The sequence below is a fragment of the Phodopus roborovskii genome, unplaced genomic scaffold (assembly GCF_943737965.1).
Source record: "Phodopus roborovskii unplaced genomic scaffold, PHOROB, whole genome shotgun sequence".
NCBI classification, from domain to species: domain Eukaryota; kingdom Metazoa; phylum Chordata; class Mammalia; order Rodentia; family Cricetidae; genus Phodopus; species Phodopus roborovskii.
Genome location: NW_026126618.1, coordinates 5,950,692 through 5,967,485, shown reverse-complemented (window position 1 = coordinate 5,967,485; position 16,794 = coordinate 5,950,692). Strand labels below are relative to the sequence as shown.

Genomic DNA, 16,794 nt, shown 5'->3' with positions numbered 1-16,794 from the left:
AGGCCTACCCGTTAAAACATAGTAACTTATACAGCCCATCTTCTGAATACCACCCAGTCAAATCTCAGGGGCCTACTGAGGCTCTGGAATCAGACAGGTTTAGGTTTAAAAACACCCAACTGTCATTTATTCAGCTAGGACCTTAGGCAAGTCAACAGACTGCTCAGTTTCTTCACCTATGAATTGGAAATAAAAATGGTGCCTTCTCAAAGCATTAGTAAGTTCTTGATAGTTGTATATACCTAATCTACAAAATCTTGGCTACTCAAAGACTCATTAATCATGAAATTTGTCTATAGCCAAATATGTGAATTATGCCCAGAATCATCACTCAAGGTCAGAGAAAATCTAAATCTACTCAGAAAATTTCTACAGTAAATGACATCCACCACTGTTCTCAACTGGTAAAACAAACAAAAAGAAAGTACTGAAGTCTTTGTCTCTTTCCTAAAATGCTCATACCTGCATCTGAGGAGGAAAGGAGAGGTCCATCCCAGGAACTAGAGCCGATGACTGAAAGTTAGCAGGATGGAGTGATGCTGTTGGAGGCAAGTCAGGAACCAAAATCAGACTTCGAAATTCATTATGTCTTCTCTGTATGTCCTTTAGTCTTTTTTGAAGTCTTGTATATTCTTCAAAAGGAACATTTTGTCTTAAAAAGAAAAAGAAACCATTCGTGTTCATTAATAGTCATATCCTAACGAGGATTAGAATTTGATTTTTAAATGGGAGAAAGACATCCATCTATCCGAAAATCTACTTATCTAGAAAGATAAACACAAAAATCAACTATTTATTGGCCCATCTATCACCACTGGAGCTGGAGCTGGTGTGGAAGTCACTTTCCAGCCCAGGGTGGTTTCATACCTTAGTTGCAGGGATTACAGGGGGGCCACCACACCCAGTTTATTTATAAAGACACACACATGTACATTTTGTCTTGAAGACAGAGTCTCATTGTGTAGCCCTGACTGGCCTGGAACTCTCTACGTAGACCAGGCTAGCCTCAGTCTCAGAGATCTTGTCCCTGCCTCCAGAGTGCTGGAACTAAAAGCATGTGACACCATGCTTGGTGCTATATAACAATAGGTGGTTACTAGCTCTGTAAGGTATTAACTCACTATAGATTGTTTTCAACTCAAAAGATTAAAAGTGCATTGGGAATTACTTTTATTTTCACTTCTACTCATTCCCCCATGAAAACAAAAGGGGACTCTAAACTACAAAAATAAAAACAAAGTTGGATTTGACCTTATAAAACTTAGTTTCCCAAGAAATACAGTAACATATAAAAAAAATCATAATTCTTTACATTTCAATTCTACCTAATTCTATAGTAAATGGATACCAATACAATGAAGTCAGAATTTAGCGCAGGGTTCCCTGGCATACGACTCCTACGGCTCCTGGACTCTCAGGAATGAGCAGCACCTCTCGTCCAGTAGTGAGGTCATTCCTGAGGAGCCCTACATAGGCCACCAGAGAGAGTCCCACCCCTCCACCCCCACCTCTGGAAAAGGGAGTGAAACTGAAGGCTCAGCAGATCATCAGTGACAGACAGTGTCATCGATCCATGGAGAAGGCTGCCATAAAACCCAGGAGGAGGGCTGGGCAGGGGACGAGATTCAGGATGCCCAGTGCTCACGTCAAACAGTCCAACAGAACCAGAGTCTGGGAGCTCCAGGTGTAGTGGGAGTCTGTCTCAAAGACTAAGACGAAGTGTGACTGAGGGGGACACCTTACTTTGTTTGACATCCCTCCATCCCCAACAACTACGCACGTAGAGTTCCCTAAACCCTGTCCTTTTTTTCTTTTTTTTTTGCGTCTATGTTTACCAGAGTACATGGAGAGCTAGAAGGTGGTGCACAGGACACGGCCATTCCCTCGCCCATGCTTTTTCCTTTATACCTCTTCCAACTGGCTGTTCATCTGCGTCCTTCACAGTACTCTTTAAAATAACTGGCAAGTCTCGGGTATTTTCCTCCGTTTTATGAAGCAGGGGGTCACTGGAACCCTTTGCAGCTGTCAATCAGAGGGGCAGCTCCTAGCCTGGGCTTTGTGACTGCCACCTACAGTGGCAGCAGTCCAGCACAAGTGACCGCATCCTGTGTCAGTGTCAGAACTCAATCACAGGACTCTCAGACATGTCCATTAGAACTTTTGTCCAAGAACACCAGAACACAACAGAAAACACTGCTGCACAATACAGGCAATTTCCATGTCAGGAAAGTTCAATTCTTCATCATGTATCTAAGACTAACATTAATTAACAGTTCAAAGAGATTTTATCACCTTAAATCGAATGGGTCATATATAAAATGTCATTATCACCAACTTGACAGTATAAATCTTCTGAGCTCAAAAAACACTAATGATAGTGACTAGTAGCTGACATCGTGCTCAGAGCTATGCCATTGCCACAAGAATTCATGCTACTCCCACTAACAGCACCAATTACCAGGCTGAAGCCAGGGAATATCCTTTTTCTGTTAATATCCCAAACACTAAAAGGACTTTGTATGTGACTGAGACTTTGGCTTGAAGGAACATCAAGTTTGAAAGAAAAATAAAAGGTAATGCATTTTAGAAATCGGTGTCTTTTGTTTTGTCTTGTCTTGTTTTTGAGATAGGATCTCAATATGCACTACTAACTGGCCTGTAACTTCTTATATAAACCAGGCTGGTCTCAAACTCAGATATCTACTTGTCTCTGCCTCCAGAATGCTGGCCATAAATACACAGTGTAAAATGAAACCTAAGGTTCAGTATATCCACAAACGACATTTTGGTACTGGAGAGGTGACTTAGCAGTCAAGAATACTTGCTGGTCTTCCAAAGGATCAGAGTTCAGTTCCCAGTATCCTCATAGTAGCTTACAACAGCCTGTAACTGCCATTTCCAGGGGATCTCACACCCTTTCCTAGCCTCTGCAGATCTCTGACAAACATGTGGCCCAAAGAAACTCATTCAGGCACAGACACAAATTACACACTGGATTTAAAAAAAAAAAAAAAGTAAACAGAAACAAAGTTCTACAATAGGGGCATATATACAGACTGACACATTACCTATTTAACACCTGGTTTTAACAGAAAGTTCTACAATAGGGGCATATATACAGACTGACACATTACCTATTTAACACCTGGTTTTCTGTTTCTAATTCTTCTTTCTTTGCCTCCAAGACTTCCACTTTTTCCTGAAGTCTCTTCAATTTGTTTTCATGAAGGGATTTTCTCTTTAAAAAAAAAAAAAAAAAAAAAAAAAAGGAAAATAATTAGTATGAAACATACATATTTTCCTGTTTGAACAAAATGATGGGTACTCAGGACCTTTTATAAAATTTCGAGATTGATATTTTCAGTGAATATCAGGCACACAGATTAGTTATGGCTTGTATTGAAACTGCAAAGGCAAGAACACAAATCTACATCACACCCGCAACAGAACAAACAGAATCATTACTGAGATCAATAACCAATCATTGCAAATTAACTCAAGAAAAAGGAGGAGGCACATTCTTACTGTACCATCTACAAAGGGAAGCATGAGCTCTTCATGGTCTCTGATGACATACATAGTTACAGAACTCAGAACACAACTTAAAATTAAAAGCCTGTTTGCAATTGATAAATTACTACCAAAGCAAAAAATGAAAGGACAAGAATTCAAAGATAAAGCATAAGCGTGTATGTATATCTTAGTTTAAAAGTACGTATTTCCAAATATTAAGAGAAAAATCAATTGAACAGTTTCTAAAAGTGAACATTGTAGGATTTTGTTAAATTAATGCAAAAAAGAGTATAATGCAAACAGACTATAAGAGCTAAAACATTTTTCAGTTTTTATAAACAGGTCTTAAAAATAGAAAGATACCTATCATGTTGGAAATAATTTAGCAGCTGCAGATCTCTTAAATATGTTTATCAAAGCATAACAAGCTTGTTAAAAAAAAAAAAAAAAAAAAAAAAGCACAGAATGTAATGCAAAACCCCATGAAAATGTAGAGCAAATGCTGGTACAGCCATTGCACAGGCCGAGAACATTGCCGGCAGCCTCCACACCTCATCATGGAAAGGTAACCAACTAATTTATTTCCCAAAAGTATGACTCTGTCAACTTTTCAATTTTTTGAATTGCAAAAGGAGTACATCCTTTTGCAAATGACATTTTCGTTCATTCAACATGCTTATGAGATTGCCATGTTATTTACTCAAGATAAGGTTCATGCATTGCCACATACCGTTCTCAACTTCTGACTACTACGTTTATTATAGTCACCCTGTCCGCTACTAAGGGTCACTTAGGTTACTTCTAGTTGTGACAGAACTGGAGGTCAAGTGTCCTCGAGGCGAGACTTTTGTGGGCATTCCTCAGCCTTCAATATGCAGCATCACCTCATGCTCCTCCTGGAATACATGCCTGCCAGTTACCCCTCTTCCATCTTCCTGACTGTACTTATTTACTTGTGGCCCGAGGAACAGGGCCATTCGTCCACCCATCTCATTTGTATAAAAGAAACTATATAGCGTATATCCTTTGCTTCAGAGTTTTTTCTAAGCATTTTATCTGCGTAGGAACAAGGTTATTGAATACTACGGTAGTAATTTCCCATCATTACACTGTTGTCTGGTGTAGCACATTTCAACCATTTTCCTACTAATGAAATTTTCAATTGTTCCTATTTTGGAAGTATTAGCAAACATTACCTAGGTCGTGTAATTCTACCAATTACACACCCACCATGAGCTTGACAAAAGAGCTCTGGCAATTCACAACCTTGCCAATATTTGACATTCTGGTATAGTATGTTAGAACATTACTGTAAAAGTCTGTTACATTTCTGACAGTTATCTACCACCCATCTGTGCTTTATAGAAGTGTTGTGTATACACATATTTGTGCTTGGTCTAGTTTTTTTTTTTTTGGGGGGGGGGTCATCTTATTTTTATGTATTTGAAGTTCTTTAAATATTCGGGTTATGAACCCTTTTGCACATGAATTCGTTGCAGATTCATGTCTCCACCTATAGTGAGATTCCCTTTCATGTTTTAAGTTGTTTACTTATTCTATGTGTACGAGTGCTTTGTCTGCATGTACACATGTGCCATGTGCCTGCTGATGCTGACATAAGAGGGTGCTGGATTCTCTAGGACTGGGGATACAGACAGTTGTGAACTGTCATAGGATGCTAGGAATGCAACCCAAGTTCTCTGGAAAAGCACCTACTCGTCTTAACCACTGAGCCATCTCCAGCCCCTATCATGGAATTTTATTTCTCTTCAAAAAAACAAAAAACAACACAAAAAAAAAAATATCTTTCCAGGTAAGATGTTTTATTGAAGTTCCAGTTTGCACATTCATTTACATGCCTTTTCAGTAGCAAGCTTTATATCATCAAATTTCTCAGAGTTGGAAGATATTTCAAAGCCAAAGTGTGTAGCTCAAAAGAACTTTAGTGTGTGTAAGAAAAAAGAAAAAAAAAAAAAAAAAAAAAAAACCAAAAAAACAAAAACAAAAACTATGATCTTAATTCTTAGAAAATTAGAAATTTTTATGGTTGTGAAACTGAAAACTGGCAAAAATTGTTATCAAATTCAAACTTCTACAAAGAAACAAAAGTCTAAACTTATTATTTTTTTTGGTAATAAATGACATTACTATAGAGTGACTTCTTAGAAATATAAAAAAAAACACAGATGGGGATGGGAAAGGAGGGCTGGTGGGGATAATGGGATGGGAGGGAGAGGGAACTGGGATCAATATGTAAAATAAGAAAAAATTAAAAAAAAAAAAAGACTGTATACAAAAAAAAAAAAACCCTAACCAAACAATATATCTAAGCTTCATAAGATTTTTGAAGGTTGAATTTTTACATCTTTTTATAGAAAATTTGAAAATATAGATACTTGGCATTGAACAGAATTTTCCAAAAAAAAAAAAAAAAAAAAAGCAAAACTTATTTCTTAAAAACCTAAACCTAGGCACCATTCAAGAAAAACCGTTATTTTTTTTTTTTTTTTTTGGAAAACTTACTTTTATTTTCAAATTGTCGATCATATCTTTTATAGTTTGTACTTTCGGTGTCTATTTTAGAAATTTTTACTTATCCCAACATTCTATGGTTTCTCCCAAGTTAATTCCTACTGGCTATATTTACTTTCACCTAACACTTCTATATACTTGGATTCTTTTTATCCATATCACAATGTTGAGTAAGGACAATCGATTAATACAGTGTCCTCAAAAGATTCTTCTCTACTGAAATCAGTGGTGGATACTTTGTTGCAAGCTCTTGCCTGCTTCATTTTTTTTTTTTTTTTCAAACTCGCCTTGGTTATTCTACACCTTCTAATAGTCTATAAGGTTTACAGTTTATTATTTATTTTTTACAAACAAATGTCCAGCCAGGCGGTAGTGGTGCACACCTTTAATCCCAGCACTTGGGAGGCAAAGGCAGGTGGATCTCTTTGAGTTTGAGACCAGCTAGTCTACAAACGCTAGTTCCAGGACAGCCTCCAAAGCCATACAGAGAAACGCTGTCTCAAAAACAAAACAAACAAAAAAGAAATGTCCCAAGATTTTGATTATATTTAATTTGTTGAACTACTTGGGAAGAACTGGCTTAATAATTAATTTTCCAAAGCATGAACATGATACAGTTTTATTCTTTAAAATTTTGAGTAGTTTGTAGTTTTAAATACAGATGCCTTATATATCTATCTTAAGATTCATTCCTAAATACTAAAAATGTTTCTATTATAAATGACATTTACATATTTCATTTTTTCCAATTGTACATAAAGGTACTTTTAACTATCAATTTTAAAAATTTACATATCTGCCGTGTGTTGGTGGCTCACGCCTTTAGTCCCAGCACTTGTGAGACAGAGGCAGGTGGATCTCTGTGAGTTCAAGGCCAGCCTGGTCTACAAAGTGAGTTCCAGGACAGCCAGGAATACACAGAGAAACCCTGCCTCAAAAAACAAACAAACAAATTTACGTATCTTAGATTAGGTGTGGTGGCAAGCACTCAGAAGGCCTAGGCAAGAGGATCTGAGTTCAAGGGCAGCCCTGGACACATAGCAAGACTATCTATAAACAAACAAAAAAATGCAAATACCCCAACACTATTTTAATACTTACTGCTAGATTTGTTTGTTTCATGTATAATTATTTAATTTATGAATGACAAAATAATCTTACTTCTTTCTCTCCAATCATTATGTCTATTTCTTTCTTTCTTTTTTTTTTTTTTAACTTCATTAAATTAGTTAAAATCTCCAATGAAATAATGAACAAAATGTTAACAGTAGACTGATTTGGCCTGTGCCTGGACCTGACTGAATGAAGGGATATTTAATATTAAATCAGGAAGTGTGTTAGAGAAGTCTGTGAGTACCAATGATCACACCAAAAATCCTTTTCTCCTGCTAATTTGATAATGGCTTGCTATGAAAGGTACTGGGCTTCTTCAGCAGTCCTCTCTGTCCAGTAAGACAATTGCAGTAGTTTGCCGCCTTTGTTGACAGGTCACTGACTGAACTATACCTGTCAGTTTTACAGGCTAACCCACTTTTAGTCTTAGAAGGAACCTTACTTACATGCTCAATACACACTATTTAATATGTAATTATACTGAGTTTGCTAATGTTTAAAACTTTGTACCGTTTAAAGGATGTTAATTTCTCTTTTCCATTGACTGCAGCAGATTTAACTTCATAAAAATACATGAGGACACTCTACTATTACTTTGGAAAATTAAGACTAATTTATTTCTTCCTTAATTATTTAGAATTTGCCAGTGAAGCTAAAGGAGGAATTTTCTTTGTGGAAGGTTTTAATTAAAGATCCCATTTCTTTATCCTCAATAGATGTTAAGACTCCAGATTTCCTAATTATTCTCATACCTGCTTCATTAAGATGTTCAAGGAATGTATTTCTTTCATTTAAATATATAATCAGCATAATTATTTTTATGTTCTTTTTATTTTTACTATTTACACAATATGTAGTAGTAACTACTTTTCCACCAAAGATAAACATTTGTATTTGTCTAATTGGTCCTTTGAAGAGTCTGGGAATTAGCAATTTTCCCAATCTTCTAAAAATCTGTGCTCAAGATTGCTTGCATCCTATCTGGGGTGGGTTTATATTTGTTATTTTCTTGGCTTTTTAATTTTGTTATTTTCTTACATGCTCATGTTTGCATTTTTTTAAGCATTCATTTACTTTTGTATGAGGAGGGTATGGGGTTGCCGCATCACACGTGTGGCAGTCAGAGGACAACTAAGAGTTGGTCTTGCAAGGAACTGAACTCAGGTTGTCAGGCATGACAGCAGGCACCTGTACCCACTGAGCCATCTCACTACCCCAGTTTTGGTATTTCTGTTAACTGTTTAAACTCTTTAGCTATTTAAACTTACAAGAATACCGAACAAAGAGTGAATACTTTCCATCTGCTGCCTTGTCTGCTAAACTTATCGTGCCCAAAGGGTACAGTTGCACTAGAGCTTATTCTTTTTGCTGTACATCCCTATGGCTTTACTTCAAACGTGTGCTCTATCCTACAGCACCAGGCCACAGTGCCCTAACTATTCACGCTTTCATCCATCTTCAAAGCCTAGCAAGCACCGACCTTTCTGCTTTATCCACATTATACTTGGAATCATATTCTTGGAGCTAGCAAAATGCACTTAAAGTTCTTCCATGTCTCTGTGTGGCTTGGCAACTCACTTCTTCTTACTGCTAATAACAAAATATATGAGTGTGCCACAGCTTCTCCATTACTTACCATTTACGCACCAACAAGTAAGTCCTCACTCAGCACACAATATGATAATGCATGAGTATGAACTTCCTAGCCTCTTCAACAATGAAGAACAAATTTCTGTTGTGCATGAGCTAGTCCGTTTATGATGCTTTTGTTATAGCATGGTGAAAAGAATAAGGAACCATCCTTCCCTCTCTAAATTGAATCTCACGTTCACCTTCCTACTAAAGGGTGTTACTGTGCCTACAAGTGTTCCCCTTATCTTTATCTCTGTGCTTTTGAATATCCTACAGTTTCCTCCTTCTTAAGAAAGGAATGCCCACCCTCCCTGGCTACCAATCCCATTTCACCAGTCCTTTTCACCTAACTCCTCAGACAAACAAATGTGTCCGCACAACCAGTTCTTGACTCCATTCTGGCTTAGTTACTCCTCCATGGAAATAACCCTTGTGAAGGTAACCAGCAAGTACCACATATCTTCTCGTGCTATAATGTCACTTAACCCAAAGTGACCCTCTGTGAGGCGTCTCTTTGCTTGGCATCAAGTACTTCTTTTGGATCTCCTACCATACTAGTCACTACCTGTTTCCTCCTCTTCACCTTCTAAACTTCAGAATTCCTTAAAGTTCAATTCTCAGACCTATTCTCTTCACATTTAATTACTGCTTTACATACCACTTATATGCTGAGGAGTCCAGCTTTTAATTATCAAACCCAGTATACTCTCTTCTAGTCAATTAGATTCGTGAAACCAACTAATTTATCATCTCCATATGGAAATTGGATGTGCATTTGTATTTGTCAGGCTCTGTACTTCACATACGTTCTGACTTGTCTTCTAAGTGATTTGTTCCATTAAACCCTCTACCATGATGTACCAAAGGAGCGGAGGGACCTGACCTTAGACTGGAACTTCCAAACTCTGAATCAAAATGAACCTTTTCTCTTTGTAAGCTAGTTACCTCGGTACCTGGTTGTAGTAATATGACACCGACAAATACAAATGCACATCCAATTTCCGCATGTCAAGTGCATGTGTTTTCTGTGACCTTCCACTACCTTCTAAGAGCCACAACACTTTGAATATTTCTGCTTGAAGAACAAACACTTTAATGCATGAACTCTTGTAGGATACTCTACAAATAATTGTAGCATTTCAAAAGTTAACATGTTCAGGGGTGGAGAGATGGCTCTCTTGTCCACAGCACTGCTGTTATTCTAGAGGATTCAGGTTCAAGTCCCAGCGGCCAGTGGTGCCCACAACGACCTAAACCATACAGTTTCAGGTGATCTGAGGCTCACTTCTGGCCTCTGTGGGAACTGCATACACATGATACATTGACATAAATGCAGAAAAACATCCATATACATTAAATAATGAGACACTTTCTAAAAAACGATTTTTCAAAGTTAGTATGTTCTAAAATGCAGGGTAATTTTTACTCCCAAACCCATCCATTCCAGGCTTTCCCGTGTCAGTAAACGCTCACTCTGTTGTACCAGAGGTCCAGTCTACAATCTTTATCTTCTTGCATTTCTCTCATTCACACTGTAACGCCATTTCAAAGCTTCACCTTTAACAAATATACAAACTGTGACCCCGGAGACTCCATCCTTAGACCAACCTAAGAAACCATGGACACTAACTTGGACTACTACAAAGCTGTCTCCCTGAGTGTTTTTGATTTTGCTTTTCTATACAGCAGCCTCAGACACTCTTAAAATGTAGTTCCAGTTCATAGTCTCCAATGCATTCCAACTTCATTCAGGAAAAGAGGCAAAGTCATCTGTCCTGGGACTATGCCTCCCTATCCTAGACATCAAAACCTCCTTGTGTTCTTTTAACAAGCTATCTGTATACATTTGTGCTTCCTATTAAGTCTAGAACAAGATCTTCGATATAAATCAACATGGTATCTTCTTTCCTTTTCTCTAAGTCCTACTTAAATGTTACCAAATAAACCTTGCCCTATCACTTAAAGGAGGCAGCATTTATTACTTCATCTTGTTACTTTTAATCTTAGCAGGCAAGTCCTCTACCTGTTTGTTTCCTACCCACTATATAGTATGTTCCTTAGTACAGAATCTGGCCACCTTGGTATTCCAGTGAACTAAAACCAAGTACTTAGCAAGTACACAACACATTTTTTGAATTGTCTTAGCGACAACACTATGGAATGATACTTCACCTAAACAAGTCCACCTAGAACCTGAGGACATAAATATAATATCCTAAGAAATATTACTTGGTTTTTGTTCTCCATTACTGGCAGAGTTCCCCAAACCCTATGGATTTAAGTGATAGGGGTGCCCTTTGTAACCAGCACAACGTTCCTCTCAATCTTACTATCTATGGTAATGAGATGACTCAAAGTGGGGATCCAAGAAAATCCCCAGGATGTAGGAGGCTACTAGAAGCATCGAATACTTGAGGGTACTTTAAGGCCACTCTTCTAACCTTCAGGGATGAAAGGATGGGCAGACTGAGCTCTGTCAAATCTCTTCAACAAACAAATCAGACATCTAGGAATAGAACACGTAGGGAGTACATAGAGCTGGCTGTAGTTGCACCCAGGAAGCTAAGGCAGGAGGATCAAGCTAGCCTGGAACACAAAGAAAATTCAAGGCCACACTGCACTACATGAGACCCTGTTTCAAAAACTGGGGGTGGGAGGTGGGAAGTAAAAATGCAACAGGCAGGTAGTTGTACTCCCATGCGAAAACTTCATAAATAGGAACCAACTGGGAAGCCCCCTTTATTACCAAATTAACCACAGTCAAGGGCCATTTGCCCCCCTTTATTATACGAGGTGTGGATGGGTGGGGTGGGTATGTACAGAAGCCACAGGAGGGTGGCAGGGTGCCCTGCTGTCAACTCTTTGCCTTACTCTTTTCAGACAGTGTTTCTCTCTGAACCCGGAGGTCACAGTAGTTTGTTTTTCGGCTAGCCTGGCAGCCAGCAAGCCCCAGCAAGCCTCCTGTCTCTGCAGCCTCCAGCACTGGGACTATGGGCAAGAGGCGGCCACAGCCGGCCAGCATCGCGGCATCACTCCTCGTGGATGACTTCCCTCCTGGGGCTCCCACAGCGCATGCGCTACTGCTCTGCGTCCACTCAACCAGGAATGTTTTCCTCATCCATTCATAATGGCACTCCACTCACTCCTCTTCCTGTCCCACCTTACTATTCTCATCACCAGTGCAGTCAGTATCTTTACGTGTCTGCATGATGTGCTGCCATCACTTCACATCTGTTTTTGGTCACAGCTACTTACGCTCCATCTTCTCCATCCTACTGCCTGACTCCACTTCCACAAGCAGCCTCTTACAGCGACACGCTCCTTTCACTGTCCTTTCTGTTTTTCAGGCAGGCTCTCACCCGCTCTAAACTCCCGAGTCTTCCCATCCCAGCCCCTGAGCCGCTGGGACTACGTGCACACGGAACTTGACTATACTCTCGTTTCTCCCCTTGAGAAACCCTCTGGGAGTTACTTACTCTACCTTTGCTCCTATACTCTGAACTTCCATCTAGCGTTCCTATCTCACAAAAGCAGTTTGTCTTCAGGTCTTCTGTAACTTTACGGAATTTGCCACATAAGGTGTTGCATAAAAACACTTTACATCTTAAAGGCTGTAGGAGAAACTGCAGCCAGCCTGTCCAAGCAGCAGGTGCCCAGGCCAGTCTGCATGAGCATGCGCAGCAGGCACTTCCTCCCTGAGCCAAGCCTGCCTCTAGGTCCACAAACTGCTGATGAGAGACACAGGACACAGAGACACCAATGGGGAAAGGAAAACACAGCAGAGTCAGCCGCCTGAGCCAATGGGACCTCGGGATGCGGTATAAAGGCGGGGCTAACGTCTTAAATGCGTCTGCAACAGGCTCTGTTGTTATTGACTTCTGGTTCTTGAGTCTTTGGTGCTGCACACACACACACCCCGTGCCCCCCGGGTGTCTAAGCAGGGTCAACCGCAACAAAAGGCTATGGCTCCTCACTTTATGGGGAAATGTTTACAACAGTATTTGAGCAAGAACTACTTCAGGCTGGGCCTGTGGGTGTACATCTTTAATACCCACACATGGGAGGCAGATGGATCTGAGTTCCAGGCCAGCCAGGGCTACATAATAAGACTTTGTATCAAAACAACCACGCAAAAATTGCTTCAGAGAGACTTATTTTAAGATAAAAACTGCAAACTGTTATTTCAAGTGTCTCAAAAGGACAGACAACTCATTGTACTCATTGCAAGAGACCGTTCCTCATATTCACACTCAAGCAGTACAGACAGGCAACAGAAGATACCCAGAGAAATCTTCATCCCTACGACACTATTTCCATTCAAGGTCCCTGGCCATGCTTTTCAAAAATAAATTAAAACACGATGAACTTATCAACATTGCATTTCCACCAACATAAATTAAAAAATGATGAACATATCAACACTTCATTTCCACCAAAGGCTGTACCTAAATACACTTACTAAAAATGATATTAAGTCTTATGCTTAGAAGTTTAGCATTCTGAATAAACATACCCAGATGGCATGCTTATTTAGCCTGGAGGGAAAACAAAGTTGCTAGTCTTGAGTTTAAGAATTTTTCATGGGTAAGAAATTACAAAGAATTACAATTTCTATTCTAGATTACTAGTTTGTGGCTTAAGTCTTACTGCATAATAAAGTTAAGATTTTTTTGACATTTAAATGAAGAACTTAAAGCTTGTTGCCCTGGTGTAAATTTTGTTTGTAATGAAAGAGAAGTGTTTGCTTGTCTGTCTGCCTGGAGACAGTCTCACTGTGTTCACTCTGTAGACCAGGCTGGCCTCAAACTCACAGAGATCCATCTGCCTCTCTCTATCTGGGCCTCCAGGGTACTGTGCCTGGCCAGGAAGCTTAACTAAAGCAAGGAACTGGGTTAGTTAATACACAGTGATTATTGTGACACAGGAAGTTAAGACGGACATGAAGCAGGGCTCTAAGAAGAAAACTTCAAAAGGACCTCGGATCAAAGGAGTGGGAGGCTCAGGAGTAACAGAGCAATGGGAAGAAAGCTGGAGTGAGGGTAGAAAGACAACAAAATTCCAGAGACCCAAGCCAGGGTCCCCCACATGGTTCAGGCTGGTCCTGAACTCAAACTCCTCTACCTCAGCATCCCAAGGGCTGGGCTTACAGGCACACACCACCACGATTTGCAAAGTTTGCATTCAATTCTCTTGGTTGTAGAACTTCAGTTCCCCAATTTGTAAAAGCCATCTAAAAGCTAGGTCCCTTGAAATCACAAAATTACATGTTCTTACATACTTAGTACTATCCCTATCGTACGCTCTCTCTCTCTCTCTCTCCCTCTCTCTCTCTCTCTCTCTCTCTCTCTCTCTCACCCCCCACACAGAAATATTTTCTTCAACTTTCAATTGATAAAACTTCCTGGGGCAATATTCCACATGGTGTGATAGCTCCGGGTCACTGTTATTCACTGGATTGAACTGAGCAATTTCCTAAGATTTAAATCATAATTCACATATCACATATTAAAAGGTGAATAAAAAGCTGTATGTGGTGTCCCATTACTTTAATCCCAGCACTTGGGAGGCAGAGCAGCGAGATTCTGAGCTCAAGGGCAGACTAGTCTATGTAGCAAGTTCCAGCCCAGCCAGAGCCAGAGGTGAAATGAGAAACAGGAGAGATGGTGCAATGTTGAAGACTTTGAGACCTGGAGTTTGAATCCCAACACCTAACAAGGCAGATACCTAATGCGAACCTGTAACCTCAGCACTAAGGGAAGGTGAGAGAGGAAGATGACTGAAGCGTGTTGGCTTCCAGGACAGCCTCAAAACACACCTGCGCTCTATGTTCGGAGGCACCATGCCTCAAAGAAACAGGTAGAGAATGACAGAGACAGGTTCTCTAGGCAAAGGAAAGTGTACCGCCCACCCAATCCTTCTCCCCACACCCCACAATAAACAGTGAGTGAATAGTTAACAGTGAAATGACCCCATGCTCTCACCCACCAGTCGGTTCAATATTTAACACCAAAGAAGGTTTGCACTATTGTAGGGTTTCAAAACATCACCTCCTGCCCTCCTTCTGGTACACCTATGATTACTGTTGATAATCTCTGTCACCACCGGATGTCACTTTTGCTCCAAAACAAGTCAACCCAAATTACCGTAATAATTTGGATCTGATCTCCACAACACTTATCTACAAAAGATAAACAGCTCATAATACTTTATAGAGATTTCTGATTTCAGATGTTTCTAAACTTCACACAGTACAAGAATTACAGTAGGAATTCTAAGAGCATCTTGAATCATTAAAAGAAGTCACTAAAATTTCATTAACACTAATAGTCTTTCAGAATTTATATGTGGACAGAAAGGAATACAACTGACAAAAAATATGCTTCCACATGGGTAAAAAAATATCATGTTTCTTATATAAGAAATGCTATCTTGTAATCTCAATCCTATACTACTTCTAGTATTATAAAACTGACTTTAAGTTATTTCTTGTATGCAATCAATGACCCCTTAACCTATCCACTAATATAGAGACATTATGATACTGGTGAAACTGACGCATTTTTTATTCCCATTGTCATCTTCCCAAGCAGTACCGCTATGAAGGGAACCTATCAAATGGAGCCACATCAACACACACACACACACACCCCCACACACACACACACCATACACACACACACCCCCACACACACACGCACCCACGCACACGCACCCACACCCACACACACACACCCACACACCCACCCACACACACACCCACACACACATACACACTCACACACACTCACACACACTCACACACACGCACACACACACACACACACACACCCCTGTCTCTCCCCACACCCAGGTCTGCTGTAAAGAACAGCTGAAGCACTGTCACAATGACTCACGGCCACTGATGGGATCTACTACAGTTCTTGCTGAAGAGGAAATAAAAAGCTGTAACTATTGACTAGGTGAATCACCTGGCTACTTAATTTCCATGAAGTACCACATTGCTTCCAAGAATGTGAGGCTTTTAGACTCTAGAAAAACATATGCCCACAAAGGTCAATTTGAGGAGGCATCAAGGAAGGTAGCAATTGTCAGAGCGGCTTCAGAAGTCAGGGTAAGGCTGAGATCCCAATGCACCAAGTAGACACTTGTTTCTCCATTTTCTAAGTTGGAAACAAACATTCTTTTCTTGTTGTTTTTTTTTGAGACAGGGTCTCACTATGTAGCCCCGACTGACCTAGAACTTGGATATTCTTGGGAAATTCTATGTCCCCACCTCAAGAAAAAACTTTAACCACAAAATATTACAGATGTTAAGTATGATCAAAACACGTCTAATCAAACTATAACTTAAGTGAAGAATGCGTCATGCACATTTGTATGAATTGGCACCAAAAATATCATCTAGAAAGAAATATGTATTAACTTTAAAAATTTTTAGAAATACACCTGTTAGTTGGATTTTCCCAATTATCTCTGCAAGATTAATGGAAATATGTGATGTTTAAATATCAAGTCAAATATGCCAAAAATCTTCAGCCTCAATTATACACTTTATTCCTGGGAAGTAATGTTTGACTCTGTACACACCATTTTCATTAAGAGCCACTTGCCTTTTTCTGTGCAGTTGCAGCTCTCTGTAGCTTCTCTTTAGCTTGATTGTATTTTTCTTCTCTGTCAGTGATACGCTCATGAAGTTTATGCTTTTCTTCCAACCACTGTATCTGTTTTTCCTCCAATGTCCTGTCAGAGAATATGTACACAAACCAAGAAATTTGACAGAAATTCTTAGATCAAATAGGCACTATCACATTGTTCTTAAGCTTCCTGCCTGCCTGACCACATCCTATCATATAGGGAGTCTTATATGACCACACATGTCCTCATATTGTCACTACAGAGCAAGTTGTATAAATACGACACGGCTATTAAAAATATATATACTGTGTTTACATCAACCCCCTAGAATGAGATACTTCTCTCTTTTAAATACACGAAGAAACTGAA

The 16,794-nt window shown here is 39.5% G+C and overlaps 1 protein-coding gene across 1 annotated transcript in view; it reads right to left on the bottom strand.

Moving 5' to 3' along the window:
- Positions 1–16,794, bottom strand: part of Cep83 (centrosomal protein 83) — a 90,848-nt gene that overhangs the window by 995 nt on the left and 73,059 nt on the right. The window contains exons 13-15 of the mRNA XM_051206286.1: positions 16,401–16,530; positions 3,135–3,238; positions 463–652 (exon numbers count right to left, since the gene is read on the bottom strand). Of these exons, the coding sequence (XP_051062243.1) occupies positions 463–652; positions 3,135–3,238; positions 16,401–16,530 (424 nt within the window). The remainder of the gene's footprint in view (positions 1–462; positions 653–3,134; positions 3,239–16,400; positions 16,531–16,794) is intronic.